This window comes from Crocodylus siamensis, chromosome 8, assembly GCF_052110815.1.
Source record: "Crocodylus siamensis isolate JL-2025a chromosome 8, ASM5211081v1, whole genome shotgun sequence".
NCBI classification, from domain to species: Eukaryota; Metazoa; Chordata; order Crocodylia; family Crocodylidae; genus Crocodylus; species Crocodylus siamensis.
In genome coordinates, this window is record NC_143402.1 from 50,389,208 (window position 1) to 50,405,249 (window position 16,042).

General features: G+C 46.7%; 1 protein-coding gene across 1 annotated transcript in view; it reads left to right on the plus strand.

Moving 5' to 3' along the window:
• LOC149858443 (myosin heavy chain, skeletal muscle, adult) overlaps nt 1–3,212 on the plus strand; it is a 37,543-nt gene extending 34,331 nt beyond the window's left edge. The window contains exons 36-40 of the mRNA XM_090061588.1: nt 514–639; nt 733–903; nt 988–1,092; nt 1,240–1,335; nt 2,931–3,212. Coding sequence (XP_089917714.1) covers nt 514–639; nt 733–903; nt 988–1,092; nt 1,240–1,335; nt 2,931–3,083 — 651 coding nt within the window. The 3' untranslated portion in view covers nt 3,084–3,212. The remainder of the gene's footprint in view (nt 1–513; nt 640–732; nt 904–987; nt 1,093–1,239; nt 1,336–2,930) is intronic.
• The last annotated feature ends 12,830 nt before the right edge of the window (nt 3,213–16,042 follow it).

Sequence of the window (16,042 nt, forward strand, 5' to 3'; positions counted from 1 at the left end):
TGGTCATAGTATTATTGATCACTTGGGAGGAACATTGTTAAAAAGAAAGCCTAAAAAGACAGTGCTACTTTGTGTTTTCATCTTTCTGTGTTGAAGGACATATGGAGAGGATCAACATGATTATTGCAGTGGTGTGATGGGTTTTAGAAAGTACCAGGGAGGGCAGAGGATAATTTTTCTGTTTCTGATATTTGCCATCACTGGATATTGTTAAATTATTCCTGACAAACATGGCTTCTTTTTTGGGCACTTAGATATTTTCAACAACGTTTATTTTCCTTTTACAATGCAGCAGGTTACATATAATGTTCCACAAGGTTTGAGAGAGCCACTTTTCAGCCCATCACTAACTAGCTGTCTATGTCCCATAATGATAATTCATTTAGAGGAGAATTCTGATTTATACAATATTAATGGAAAACTCTGAATTAAAGACTTATGTTCATGTAATCCTCAGTATCTGATATTTTCAGTCTAACAGTACATATCACCATTTTGATTGCTGTCAAACAGAACACCAGCTTGATCAACACCAAAAAGAAGCTGGAAACAGATATTTCACAAATTCAGAGTGAAATGGAAGAGACGATTCAGGAAGCACGCAACGCAGAAGAAAAAGCCAAGAAAGCAATAACTGATGTGAGTTGGAGACATCTGTCCTTGGAAATCATGGCTGTGTTTCTACCTGCAATGCATAGTTCTCTGGATTGATTTTCTATCCTTGCTTATTAGGCAGCCATGATGGCTGAGGAACTGAAGAAGGAGCAGGACACAAGTGCCCACCTGGAGAGGATGAAGAAGAACCTCGAGCAGACAGTGAAGGACCTGCAGCACCGTCTGGATGAGGCTGAGCAGCTGGCTCTGAAGGGTGGCAAGAAGCAAATCCAGAAACTGGAGGCCAGAGTGTGTACTCCCAATATTTGTGTATATATGAGTATTTCCATTGTTCAGTCAAAGGTGAAGCTAAAAATGCATTTCTCACTTCAGGTGCGTGAGCTGGAAGGAGAGGTTGAGAATGAACAGAAACGGAGTACTGAAGCTATTAAGGGTGTGCGCAAATATGAGAGGAGAGTAAAGGAACTGACCTACCAGGTAAGGAAAGAAGTCACTTGGCTGACATACTCATTACCCAGCGGGTCCAATTATTGGCATGTGAACCTGCAAGGGGAACTTTATTTTTTTATTTGATCTAATGAGCAAATATGCTTATTTTATTTGATGCTTTCTAACTATTTTTAGTCTGAGGAGGATCGGAAGAATGTTCTGAGGCTTCAGGATCTAGTTGACAAACTTCAGATGAAAGTGAAATCTTACAAGAGACAATCTGAGGAGGCTGTAAGTGTCACTCCGAGTAAAGAGGAACTTCATAAATATTTGGAAACAAGTATTTTACTTTTTACAAAAATGTTATGAACTATTTTGACAGTTGACATCCTAAATGTTTGAATGTTTTTTCTTATTCTTTTTTCATTATTTCATTTATATATATGTATATTTTTGTTTGATCCTCTCTCTCTCTGTCTTTTTAAAGCTTTTAAATTTTAGGAAAATTACAGTATGTGTCATACTGGCAAGAAATGGCCAGTGCTGTCCCTTAGGGGTTGGTGCTTGGTCCAGTGCTTTTCAAAATCTTTATCAATGATTTGGATGTGGGGATGAAGAGCTCACTGGCCAAGTTTGCACATGACACCAATTTATGGGGAAGCGTGGTCACAACTGAAGATAGGCTACAGATACAGGGAGACTTAGGCTAGCAAGTTGGGCGGATTGGAACAAGATGAAGTTCAACATCTTGTGCTCCATCTGGGGATGAACAATCCCCTGCACACCTACAGGCTTGGGGACACCAAACTGACTAGCACCATGAATGAAATGACCTGGGGGTAATAATTGAGCACAATATGAATATGGGCCGGCAGTGCAATGCTGTAGCCAGCAGGGCAAATAATACTCTGGCATGCACCACTCAATTCAGCTCTAGCAAAACCAAGGAAGTGATTCTTCCTCTCTACTCAGCATTGGTGAGACCACAGATGGGGTATTGCATCCAGTTCTGGGCTCTGCAGTTTAACAAGGACATGGTAAAGTTTCAGGGAGTCCAGAGAAGGGCCATCTGTATGATGAGAAATGTGCATGGCAAGCCATACAAGGATAGGCTGAGGGACCTGGGACTCTTCAGCCTGAAAAAGAGAAGGCTGAGAGGGGACTTGGTAGTAGCTTACCTCTACATTCAGGAGAACATCAAGGGCTTGGTGAACAACTGTTCACCAGGGCACCCCTGGGGAAAAACCAGGAGTAATGGCCACAAACTCCTGGAAGACTGTTTCAGTCTCAACATTAGGAAAAACTTCTTCACAATTAGGGTGCCCAGCCTGTGGAATAAGCTCCCTCCAGAGGTGGTGCAATCTCTTACGGTTGGAAATTTTCAAGAGGAGACTGGGTGGTCACCTTGCTGGGGTCACCTGATAACCCCAGTTGTCTTTCCTGCCTGGTACAGGGGACGGGACCCAATGATCTTCCAAGGTGCCTTCCAGCCTTACAATCTATGAATCTATGAAACTAATGATACATTGTACAATCCTGGACTAAAACCATAAAAAGGAAGACTGCCTTGAAAGACCCATAAGCTAGAGTGCTGTGGCATTTTAGTCTAGATCTTTACTCCTTTGTCCATCACAGTATAGAATTTTAATGACAGTTACAAATTCAATGTTGTTCTGTACTGAAAACTAGTTCAGCTGGTTTTAATTGTTATTCTACATTAACACCTGGTGAGACAAGGAGGTCTATGCTTAGTTTTCAGATAAGGAATGATAAATGTGTATTAGAGAATCAGGACCTTTCCTTTCTCCTCAGCAGTCACAGCCCTTCATGTCCTAGTTTGACCTGCTACAACTTTGATTTTCACAAGTCTCTCTGTCCATCCACAGGAGGAGCTATCCAACGTCAACCTCTCCAAGTTCCGTAAGATCCAGCATGAGCTGGAAGAGGCTGAAGAGCGGGCTGACATTGCAGAGTCCCAGGTCAACAAGCTCCGGGTGAAGAGCCGGGAAGTTTATAGGAAGGTTGAAGAGGAAGAGTGAGAATGAGGCTGAAATGAAGCAGCAAAGTAACAGAAGAAATACTCAAAATGTGAAACTCTTTGTTACTTTGCTTGTAATTATTGTTTGTCCTGTGTCTTGAAAATAAAGATTGTAGACCTTTGCATACAAGTAATGAGTAGTAGCATTTTCTGAGTAACCCTGGGTTCACATTAAAGCTTGGGCATTACTTAAGGTACTACTATGTACATGTCTGTCACAAGTGATACGTTATAAAAGGAAAAAAGAAAAAAGAATGGATGAGGGAAGAGGGAGGATAGAAGAATAAAAGAAAAATGTGCAAAGAAAAATAATTTAGCTTCCACATTATTTTAAGAACTCTTTCCAAATTGCACCAAATTTTTCATTGAACCGACTAAGCATGACCGCCTCTATAGATCCACAGCTGCACCACCTCCTCATACCAGACTTCAACCTTTAGAAATGTCCTGTTTCCAATGCAGTAATATTATTTTGTCTGATCTACGTGTGCAATCTGGGAAGGATTCCCTTTGAATTCCTTAGGTATATACCCAAGAGCACACATATTTGCTAAAGGTTTTAGTACTGTTAATTCTAGTTATAAGTTCTTTCTAAAAAGAAATGATAAGGCATGATCAAAACGTGACCAAGAATTGCCTGCAATTCATCACATCCCCAACATGTATCCAATGGCAGTAATTAATTTTGAGTATGTAGTATATGATGTTGCAAATAAATGCACATTCCAATAAAGTTCTATTTGTTTTTGCTTTGATATTAAACTGCATAATTTAGCCCTAGGCCTCTAGCATATCAGTACAGCTTCTAGTTTATTTTTATCTGGGGAAAAATATATGTTGTGTTATACACAGTGTGGAAGAGTGCCCTCCCACTTTCTTCCCAGACTCTTCTATTAGGTTTTTCTTTGCCATGGTCTTCTCACCTGTCTGTCATTTTGATTGCCCTGGATTACTGCGGATGTGAGGCACTTCAGGTAAGAGGGTGGAAATTCCACCTCTCTATTGTGTTAGCAGTGACCTCATGGCATGGGGTCAGGGGCTTGAGCCCATGTCACTCTCTTAGGTGACCAGTGATGCTTTTTAAATTGGTTGGTCAGCATCAAACAACACCTGGCCATAATTGAATCTCAAAGGTGACGTTAAAAGGGTTATTTAAGATGAGACTCTCCAGGAGGTGGGGCAGCAGCCATGTTAAGTTACATACTACAGCTGGAACACCTGCAACTCTTTTTCTCTCTCTCTCTCAGGATGCTGAAGTGAGTAAACTACTTCGAAATTATCTAGATAGGTAGCTTACTGTAATGTAGAAGTATATCAAACAGCTACTAAACTGATACAGTTTGCTCCGGGTTATTCTTTGATACTTCTCTATCCTGCACCCTTCCCCAAACCTACCCTCTCTAACCAATAAAGCTCTCCACAATAACAAGTGTGGTGGACTTGCTGGGAGAGGGATTGGGGCATGCCTTTAAGCTCCCTATGATTGGCTGACTAAGGGAGGCTACTCTTTGTGCTTCAGGCTAAAGAAAGCACTGCAAGTTCTCTCAGTGGGTCAAGCACCCTCAAGGTCTACAAGGCCTGTGTGCCTCAGTTGGCACAGGGCCCAGGTACAGACCAGTCCCCTGGGTGGTGGCAATGATTACCCCAGGCTTGTGGGTGTGCTCCAGGAAGGGGTCGGCCAAATATGAGGTGCCCCAGGGGAGGCACCCAGAGCTTGGTAGGTGGATGGACACAGTGGGTTGGGTGGCTCAGCACAGGAGCACACCCCACTAGTCTGTCACATATGGTGGTAGTGGTGGGATCCCACAGCCTGTGGTCTAGAAGGCATAATTTGGGGAAAGGAAACAGAGTCACTGAAAATCCTTAAGCAAACAAATCCTTAATTTGGCATCGGGTCAACTGGATAGAGTAGCTGGCTAGGATGGTGGACAAATATGCCAATCAGTCAGTGAAAGACCTGATGACGGAAGTGAAGGGGAGAGTCCTCCAAGTGAGAAAGGGGCAAAAGAAATCCTATTGGACAATGATTAGGCCCAGAAATCCCCGCCGCACCTCAGCCCAGTGACTACTGGAGACCTCCAGGAACGACGGTCCTCTCCACCCCTTAAGCTAGAACTCCAGAAATACAAGCTGGATCTGGAAGCTCAGGCCTGAGCTCAAGTTATACCAGCTCAAGCTTGAGACTGAACAGTTCCAACGCAAGCACAAGGCTAGAGAGGCACAGCTCAAGCGTGAGTGAGTTTGAACTATTCCAGAGGCTGCAAAACACTGGAGTCCTGATTGATCCGCCTCTACATGTGCCAGCTGTACCCCCCAAAATGCACACCCCAGTCTTCACCCTGTACAAAGAAAGGGAGGATCCAGAAGTGTTTCTGGGTAATTTTGTAAACCAAGCACATCAATGGAACTTGAAAGAAGGAGAGTACATGAGATTTATTTATGGGCTGGTAACTGGCAACATGCCCATTATCCTGAACAACCTGCCTCCCGAGTCAATGAATGACTATGATGCCTTTAAGGATGCTGTTTGAAAGGCATAGTTTGGTGCCAGATTATTTCCAAAAAAAGTTTTGTAATAATACCCTGCTGCTGGGACAATCCTTAAATGAGTTTGCAGGTCAGTTGGAGGATTTATATCAGAAATAGAAGAAAGGAGCCAAAGTTAACACTATGGAGGGGGTGGATGCACTCATGGTGCTGGATCAGTTCTATTACAGGTGCCTCAGAGAGATTAAACATCTAGTCAAGGACAGAGAGCCCAAAACCACCAAGGAGGCTGCTAACATTGCTGAAAAGCTGTTGCTAAATCAAAAAGGGCTGAACAGAAGGCCTCCCCAATTTGGGAGAAAACAGAAAGATTTCCACTGAGGGGACGGCCAGTCCCAAAATAGGAAGGTAGGCCTCCCCCTGCAGACCACAGGGTGAACCCAAATTTGGGTAAGCCACCCAATTTGGAAAAGAAGGAAGGATTGCTTTAACTGCTGGGAGTCCAACTGCCCAAAGCAAAGCAACCCCAATAATCCTGTCATCTGTGCAACAGCTGTAAGCAGGGAGGAAGGATCCCTGAGCCACTCTGTTGCTACAGGATTACAAATCTAGAGGAGGTGACAGCCACCCACTGGACTGAAGTAACAGTAAGAGGGAGAACCCTCATCAGGGAACTGGACACAGGGGCCAGTGTGTCATTAATTAATGCCAACCTCATTTCATCCTTGGATATAGTTCAGGGGAGGGCCCTTACCATAGAAAGGGTGGGGCCCCAGTCATTCAAGGCACTGGTAGCCCATCTCCCCATCGAGTGGAAAGGCTGTGGGATGTGCATGGAAATAGGAGTGTTGAAGGAAGCTCCTGTCCCCATATTGGTAGGGAGGGATATTGTGGAGCTTGAGTGGCTGAAAGGAGCATGGGGAAATTTCATGGAACCCTACTGTGTTAATGTACTGACTTGCCAACAGAGCAGGAAGATGAAGGTGGGAGGTGGGGAAACCTCTCAGGGCCCTGTAATCCCATTAGCTGCAGAGGCAGAGGGGGAGAAGGAGAGACTTCTCCTGGCTGAGACCATCTGCCAGCTGCTGTCGTGATTTCCACATCACTATCGCAGCTTATGGTACCTCTTAAGCTCAGGCAGCAATTGCTTTCTATGGCTCATGATTTACCTTGTGCAGGTCACGTGGGCAAAGGCTGGACTCACCAGAAACTGCAGGCAAACTTTTATTGGCCCAGGCTAGCCCAAAATGTGATGGACTATTGCAGATCCTATGAGACATGCCAGCGGATGGGCAAGAATGGGGACAAGAGAAAAGCTCCTCTACAGTTTCTCCCTATCATCAATCAAGCTTTCCAAAGACTGGGAATAGACACTGTGGGCCCTCTGAGGCATAGGATTCATAGAGGGAAGAAGTACATACTGACTGCCCCTGTCAGACTTCATATAGCCAATTGCAGGTGGCTTTCAAGCATTCACTTGACTCTGTCTGAGGGGTGTGTCCCCGGAACTTATGTGTTGGGGTGCAGTCCACCCTGAGAGAAGCCCTGACAGTCACCTGCCACGGTTTGACTTTCTATGTTCTTGGAGTGGGGTCCCTCCTTGGGTTTCACACTACTCTTGCTATCACCTGTCAGAGGCATTCCTGGGGCTCCACCTCCCCTACATCCCAACCAAGTGCCAACCTTCCAGGCCACTGGATGGTGGGTCTTTGGCCTGCTCCTTTGTTTCGCCTAATCCTGATGACCATGGGGCATACAATTATCTCCACCTTCACACTCACCCCTCCTCTGAGGCTCCTGCCCAATCTGGCTTCAATCTTTCTCTGTGGCTCTGGACCCATAGAGGGTCTTTCCTGGGTCGCTCTCTGTGCACCCTTCAAGATAAGATAGGTCAAAAAAAAAAGAAGGAAAAAAAAAGGTAATGAAAGGGCCTGGGTGTAGGCTTCTGCCCACTCCATTCACGAATCTGCCGTCTTAGACCTTCTCTGGTCCCCCAACATCATCCCTCTCTTCCTTAGCTGTCCTGCAAATTAAGGTGGTGGGCCTCACCAGCGTGGGGAGAGCCCCTTTTAAAGGATCTCCGTCTTGCCCCTGCCAGGGCTGTCAGCCTCCCTGGGATGTTGGCTGGGGAGCACCCTCCCTCTTCAGCATCCCTGCTGCTTCTGCTTCCATTTCCCCGCCACTGGCTTTTAAATCCACTGGGTGGCAGTTTTTTATGACATCATCTGCTGGTGCTGCCACCAGCCAGCAATAAAAGTAGCTGATAAACCATGCCAGTGTCTTTTCTTGGCATGGCTTGCTCTGTGGGAGGTAAGTATTTCTTCTTTTCAGAGCTCTTTACCTCTTTCCTCAGGCATGTCACCCCTGCCTTGGGTCCTGCCGTGGGAGGTTGTTCCAGCACCTCTATTTTTATTTCCCTGGGACACTGACTCCTGTGGATTTAGTGATATGGTGCCTGGAGGCAGTTGCCTCGGCCTCCACAGTGTCGGGGTATGTCCACGTGACCGCAGACCGTGTAGGAGCCACCTGTCAGTCGCCTAGTGTATCATCACTTTAATTGGGGTGTCATACATGTCTCCTTCACCTGCCATGACTTTGATGTTAACGGAGTTGGTTCAGTTGTCTGACGTGTGCAGTCTAATTATGAGTCTCACTGGCGTCTCGTGGGTCCCGAAGTTTTTTCATAGATTTCATAGATTTCATAGACATTAGGGCTGGAAGGGACCTCGGGAGATCATCGAGTCCAGCCCCCCAACCAAAGGGCAGGAAGTCAGCTGGGGTCATAGGATCCCAGCAAGATAAGCATCCAATTTACTCTTGAAGGTGTTCAATGTAGGTGCTTGAACCACCTCTGCTGGCAGACTGTTCCAGACCTTGGGGGCTCGGACAGTAAAGAAATTCTTCCTTATGTCCAGCCTGAAACAGTCTTGCAGGAGTTTGTGACCATTCGACCTTGTCATCCCTTGGGGTGCTCTGATGAACAGACGTTCCCCCAGATCCTGGTGGTCACCCCTGATAAACTTATAGGTGGCCATCAGATCACCCTTGAGCCTGCGCTTTTCCAGGCTAAAGAGTCCCATGGCTCTCAGCCTGTCATCGTAAGATCTGTTTTCCTGACCTCTGATCATGCGTGTGGCTCTCCTCTGGACTCTCTCAAGCTTCTCCACATCCTTTTTGAATTATGGAGCCCAAAACTGGATGCAGTACTCCAGCTGCGGCCTCACCAAGGCCGAGTACAAGGGGAGAATGATGTCCCGGGATTTGCTCGAGAAGCATCTATGGATGCACGCCAGCATTTTGGTCACTTTACTAGCCGTAGCATCGCATTGGAGGCTCATGTTCATCTTGTGGTCAATGATGACCCCCAAGTCTTTTTCTTCTGTAGTGCTAACCAACGTAGCACTGCCGAGCCTATAAGGGTCCTGCAGGTTTTTCCTCCCAAGGTGGAGAACCTTGCATTTTTCGGTGTTAAACACCATGAGGTTCTCATCTGCCCATTTGCTGAGCTTGTCCAGGTCAGCCTGGATCACCCGCTTATCTTCTGGCGTGGATGCTTTGCCCCAAAGTTTGGTGTCATCGGCGAACTTGGCCAGTCCACTCCTAACTCCAATGTCCACATCGTTAATGAAGATGTTGAACAGTATGGGTCCCAGGACAGAGCCTTGAGGGACCCCACTGGTCACAGGGCACCATGATGAGTGACTGCCATCAATCACAACCCTCTGGGTCCGACCACGAAGCCAATTTCCCAGCCAGCAGATCGTGGTGGAGCCAAGGCCACATCTAGGCAGTTTGGCCAAGAGGTGATCATGGGATACCAGATCAAAAGCTTTTTTGAAGTCAAGATATATGACATCAATCTCTTCTCCCTTGTCCAGGTGATAGGTCACCTGGTCATAGAAGGAAATGAGATTGGTCAAACAAGACCTACCCACAACAAACCTGTGCTGGCTATCCCTTAGAATGTTAGCCTGGGCCAGTCCCTCAAGGATGGCCTCCTTAATAAACTTTTCTAAGATCTTCCCCAGGATAGAAGTCAGGCTAATGGGCCTGTAGTTAGCCGGATCCACTCTCCTCCCTTTCTTGAAGATCGGCACCACATTGGCCTTCTTCCAGTCTTCGGGCACTACACCAGAGCGCCAGGAGTTTTCAAAGATCCGTGTCAGGGGCTGGGCTATGACGCTCGCCAGCTCCTTGAGTACCCTGGGGTGCAGGTTGTCAGGGCCAGCTGACTTGAAGGTATCCAGCTTCTCAAGGTGTTCCTTCACGAGGTCAGCATTAACGGAGGGTAGGGGATCCCCCTCACCCAGATTTCCCTGTCCCATAGCAGGCATGGGCATCCCGTGTGACCGATGAAAGACTGACGCAAAGTACCTATTTAATAGGTTGGCTTTTTCCTGGGTGTCAGTTGTCAGTTGCCCCATCTGGTTTAGCAGGGGTCCAACATTGCCCTTGCTTTTCCTCCTTTTTGAGGGTTCCGCCACCCCTACACCCTTGCCCGTTCCACCAGGATGGTGGCCAACTATCTGGTCCAGCCACGGATCCAGCCGTCATTCAGGTGATCCACAAAAGAAAGATAAACATCAAAACAAACACTATGATCAATTGGGGTCCCTTGATCGGAGCAGCTGCTCCAGCCATCTGCAGCCGTCCTCCAATATCCACTTGCCCTCTGAGGGGTCGAACCCCCTCCTTGGCTTGCGAAGAGCCACCCTGGGAGGGCTTAATCAGTTTCCCTCCTCACAGTTAAAGCTCACTGTTGAGCTGCAACCCTTTTACAGGGACTACGGTACCCAGAGTCGAATAGCGTCCTTCTATTAGGGACTTTACGGTACCAAGCTTCAGCCGGGCACAGATCTTCTTCCAGCTAGGGTTCCCCTCTGAGATCCTCACTGACAGGGATGGGAATATCCTGGCTGATGTGCTGAAATGCCTGTGGGAGTGCTGTGGGGTTAAACACCTCAAGACCACCGCCTATCACCCCCAGACAAATGGGCTGGTAGAAAAGGTTCAATGGGACCTCGAAGGGTATTCTGAAAGCCTATATGGACTGGGGTGAGAAACTGCCGCATCTGCTCTTTGCCTTCTGAGAGAGACCCCAGGAATCCACCAGGTTCTTGCCATTTGAGTTGATGTTCGGGAGGTGAGTCAGGGGTCTTCTCGATCTTATGAGAGAGGAGTGGGAAGGGAAAATCTCCTCTAAAACATCAGTGGTAGAATATGTGCCAGGCTTCTGCCAGAAGCTAAGGGATATGAGGAAGCTGGCATGAGACTCTGGAGCCCAGGCCAGAAGGAACAGAATGTCTGGTACAAAAGCTGCATACTTCTGAACCAGGGGATAAGGTCATGGTTTTCCTACCACTAAAGACAGGCAAGCTGCTTGGCAAGGTCTCCATATCATCCAGGAAAGGCTGGATAATGTGACTTACATGGTGGCAATGAGCAGGTCAGGCAAAAGGCCTAAGGTGGTACATGTAAACGTACTTAAACCCTACTTTGAAAGAAGAGATGTTGCATTTTGGATTTCCTCAGTTGAGGAATCAACCGAGGACCCAGAGGAGCCAGTCTTGTGTGCTGACTGGGATGGAGAGGCTGAAATAGAGAAGCTCTACCTGCTGGATTGTCTGCCCTTCCAGAGTAAGGACAAGCTGCATATGGCTCTCAAAGACTTTGAGATGGTGTTCTCTAACAAACCAGGTAAAACAGACCTGGCGGTACACACCATAGACATGGGCAGCCATCTTCCTACCTGGTCAATGCCCTACCCAGTCAATGGGAAGGTGCTGCAAGAGATAAAGCATGAGCTCACTGAGATGGTAGAACTGAGGGTAAGACAGCTTTCGACGAGCCCCCGGGCCAGCCCTGTGGTATTCATCCAGAAGCAGGATGGGACCATCAGGTTCTGTGTGGACTACAAGAAGCTGAACGCTATTACCACCCTGGTGCCTACCCCATGCCCAGAATGGACCTTGCTTGATACTCTGGGCTGAGCCAAGTTAATTTCTACTCTTGATCTATCCAAGGGATCCAGATGCCATAGCCAAGTCTGCTCTTACCTTTGGGACTGTTTGAGTTTACTGTTTTACCTTTTGGTATGCGATATTCTCCTGCTTCGTTTCAGAGACTGATTAATAAACTGCTATGTGGATGTGAGCAGTTTGCAGTGGCCTACATCAACATTGCCAGCTTCAGTCAAGACTTTGAATTGCACCTGATTCATCTCACCACAATGTTAGATAGGATCAAGCAGGCTGGAATAGCAATGAAATCAAATTGCCAGTTGGCATTGCCTGAAGTGGTATATTTAGGACACCATGTGGGAGGAGGCACGATTGCTCCCATGTGGGACAAGATTGAGGCTATTAGAGACTGGCCACCCCCACAAATTAAGAAGCAGGTCAGAGCCTTCCTTGGTCTGGCTGGATACTACAGAAGGTTTGTCCCTGGATTTAGGGCGATGGCAGCTCCCCTGCATGAGCTGACAAAGAAAGGCAACTCTGAATTGGTGGTCTGGAAGCAGGAGTGCCAAGAGGTATTTAACACATTAAAAGCTACCCTGATCAAACAGCCAGTTCTGAAGGTACCAGACTATGATAAGCCCTTCTGCATAGCCACAGATGCCTTGGACATGGGACTGGGAGCTGTATTCCTGCAAGAGCATGAAGGAATATGACACCCCATGGCTTACTTGAGCCAAAAGTTAATTCCCCAGGAGCAGAGCCTGTCATCTATTCAGAAGGAGTGTTTGGCAAGCGTCTGTGCTCTGAACAAGCTGAGGCCCTATCTATGGGGACAGCAATTTGTGGTCCTCGCATACCATGCCCCACTTCAGTGGCTGCAAACACCGCAGAACACCAACACCAAGCTTCAGTGAATGGGCCTGGCAGCTTCAGGAGTTCAACTTCACCATCAAACACATCAGAGGAAGCCAGAACATCGTAGTGGATTCTCTATCATGAAAAGACTCTGGGTAATGGGTCCATTGGTCTCAGCCTTGCCCCAAAATGCTCTGGTGTGGGGACACCCCAATGTGCCTTAATGTTCTACGTGCATTGTTGTTTTAGCCAGTCTTATATGTTGTGTGATTGCTGTTCTGGGTATGAGAGGTAACCCTTCTGGACAAAGCATACCCAGGCCCAAAGCTCTGGGAAACTATGGGCCTGGGCTTTTAAAGTCGGGGGAAGGGTGTGGAAGAATGCCATTCCAGTCTCTTCTATTAGGTTTTTCCTTGTCATTGTCTTTTCACCTGTCTGTCAACTGGTTTTGCCTACATGACCTGGGCCAGGTGAGAGACGTGTGGACTTAGCTCTCTACTGGGTTAGCATTGACCTAATGGCATTGGGCAGGGGCTCAAGCTCCTGTCACTCCTGCAGGTGAGCAGTGATGCTTTTTAAATTGATTGGTTGGCACCCCACAACACCTGCCTGTAATTAGGTCTCAGGAGTGATGTCAGAAGGCCTATATAAAAGCCCTTCTGATGCCTCCAGCCATGACCTGCAACCCCCCCAGCCCTGCTAGAGGTGTCCCCATCCCCCTGTAAGCCCCACTTACCTTACAGGCTCCAGGAGCGAAGAGTAAGGCTGAGCTGAGCTGAGCCTTGGCTGACTGAGAGTCTCAGGCCCCACCTTTCCCCCCTCTTCCTCCCCCTCCAGGCAGGGCTGGGGATTTCCTGTCCTGTTTGCAAACAGCTCTTGCAGGCTGGAGCTCAACCAGCTTGCAGAGCTTTTTGCAAAAGTGGGGAATCTGCAGGTTTCTCTGCTAAAAGGAGAAACCCACATTTTCTTTGATAAAAAAAGGAAATCTGTGGTTTTCTCTGTTTTATGTGGATCCCTGTTTATAACGCACTGAGAAGAATGCATGCTGTGATTGGTACAGTGAGCTAACCAGTTACAGTAGTTTCCTTAAAAGGAAAGGAGAAAAAAATGGAATAGGTTTGGAGTACCTTATCTAAAAAGATGAGGTAAGAAACTTGAGGATTGGACAGTTTGAGAAGAGAAAGTTACAAAGTAGTGGACAAACAAAGAGACAGTGTGTATTTGTGTTGCCACCCTGGGGAGACAGGGACGCCTTAAAATTCTTGCTTTGAGTAACAAGGAATTCAGAAACTAACATCCCACACACCCAGTAGAGGATCTGAGGCCGGTACCACCTAAGGTCTCTGCAGTAACATCTAAGAAATGGCTTTCCAGGTCATATTGCAAGGATAATTATCTTGCAATAAGCCTAGAGGTTACTAATAAAGTTCATTTGATACCAAATTGGATGAGGAGCCATGTCAACCCTTGGGGGTCTCTGGTAGAAGGAATCCTGGGACAACAATTAAAGAGCCAGCCAGAAGCCAGAGACAGATTGATGGTATCAAGTTGGGAACTACAGCTGATGGGCAAGGGTAAGTTTTAGGGATTGAAGGGAAAGGATCACAGCCCAAACCCTGATTTCATAGATTCATAGTTTCATAGATGCAGGGTCGGAAGGGACCTAGGTAGATCATCAAGTCTGACCCCCTGCCCTGGATTTCCCTCTAGGCTATCTGTACTAGGGTGCCAGAAAGAGCTAATTCTTGACTGGATTAGTTCAGGGCAAGTTGTAAGAATTAAGCATAATGTTGCCATTCCCCTGCAGGCTGTAACACTGCAGCAATCTGTGGAGGAGCTGAAAGTTGATACAGAGGGACAGGTTAAGCAGTTGAAAAATCCTCAGTCAGATGTCTGTTAAATCTTTGCAGATGGCTGTTATACAAAAGACAACAGCAAAGGAGAGGAATGAGTTAACAAGCGAATGTGGCGAGTTAGAGAGCAAAGCAGTGCAGTGATTGATTGAGCTCATTTGGATGCAAGAGTTGGCAGGAGGAGCATAGCCAGACCCATCTCAGTTGGTTCAGCCTTCAGTACCTCCCAATCCACCATAGGAAAGGAATGCCTTACTCCAAGCACACAAGGGGTCTAGTAGAATAAGTTTGTTTTGACTACTAGAGGTGCCCAACCATTCACACTTTAGTGGGAGATAGGGGAAATATAACCCTCTCTCCCCCCACCCCAAAGCTGATTGATATTGGAGCCTTGACCAGCATTTTTGTAACAGCGATGGGTTCCAAATGGGATTATGATATACCCTAAATCATTTGTAACAGCAATCTTATTTTGGAGAGTAAAAAAAATCGCTGGTTAATAAGTAGTGAAAGTTGCTAGAGAAACATGCAGTGGAGGAGAGAGTGAGAATGGAATTTTAGGAATGATTGCTTTATAGCAGGGAGAAATATATCACCCTTGAAAGAGAGTTGTAACTTGATCTCAGAGAATGTCTGAGGTGGTTAAGTAAAATACCTTCTATTGTTGGTTTCATAAGAAGTCAGTAGCAGATAAAATTAACCCCTGTGCTAGAAACTGTCAATGATTGTAACAGAAGTAGAGCCTAAGGAGCCTAATGAGTGAGTGGCTTTGCAAAGGCTATTAAGGTGTTGGTGCAAAACAGAGGGTGACCACAGTGGTATGGTTGCTTTGTTTATATGTTGCAAAGCAGAGAAATCATTCAAAATGTAAGTGTGCATTCCCATTGGTAACAGGGAGTGAGAAATGTTTGTTACCGCCCCTCACTCTCCAGGAATAGTGAGTATCTGTTAGAAAGGAAAGTGTTAACAGCTTGTTAAGGCAAGAAAAAGGATGGTTTTGAAAACTCCATAACAACTACTAAGGCTCTTGTAATTAATACGGTTCATAGAATCATAGAAGTAGGGTCGGAAGGGACCTTGTAGATCTTCAAGTCCGACTGGCCATTGAGGACCCACTTTCAGCCTGGGATAGGCAGATATCACCTGCATATTTCCTCCTACAATTTGGACTCTATCTCCTTCCTCCTGGACTTCAGCCCCTTCACCAACCATCTTTAACCCCTGCTGCTGTTGTGCGTGTGTGTGTCTCTGTGTGTGTGTGCACAAAGGAACCAATAAAATATCATGTCACCATCTCCCCCGTTCAATAAAACTGCTACCATTTGTAACTCTGAGTTGGGTTGTGTTTTACTGAGCCCCGGTCCCTTTCGTAACTTAAATTCTGGTCTCTCTCCCTCTCAGCTCCATTGCTTTCTGCAGACTCTCAGCCTGGCTCCTGCCACTTTTTGCCTCTTGCCACCTCTTCCCAATCCCTAACTCCCTCTCCCTCTCTCTGTGTTCTCCAGCTTCCCCCCACAGTCTCACTCCCAGTTTTCCTCTCCCCACGTACCTCTCAGCTCCCCTGTAGCCTCCTTGCTTTGGCTCCACCCTTCAGGCTTCCCCCTGGTATTGCTCCTTTGCTCTGCTGGCTTTCTGCTTTCAAATTAACCTTAAGTTACCCCAACTTCCATCCAGTCTGCCAGTTTTAATCCCAGCACCAGCAACTTTCATCTCAGTCTCCACCAGCAGTAACCTAAAGTAACCCCAAGCCTCAGCCCAGCAATCCTTCTGTCTACCAGTTCTAATCCCAGTCCTGGTGACTTTCA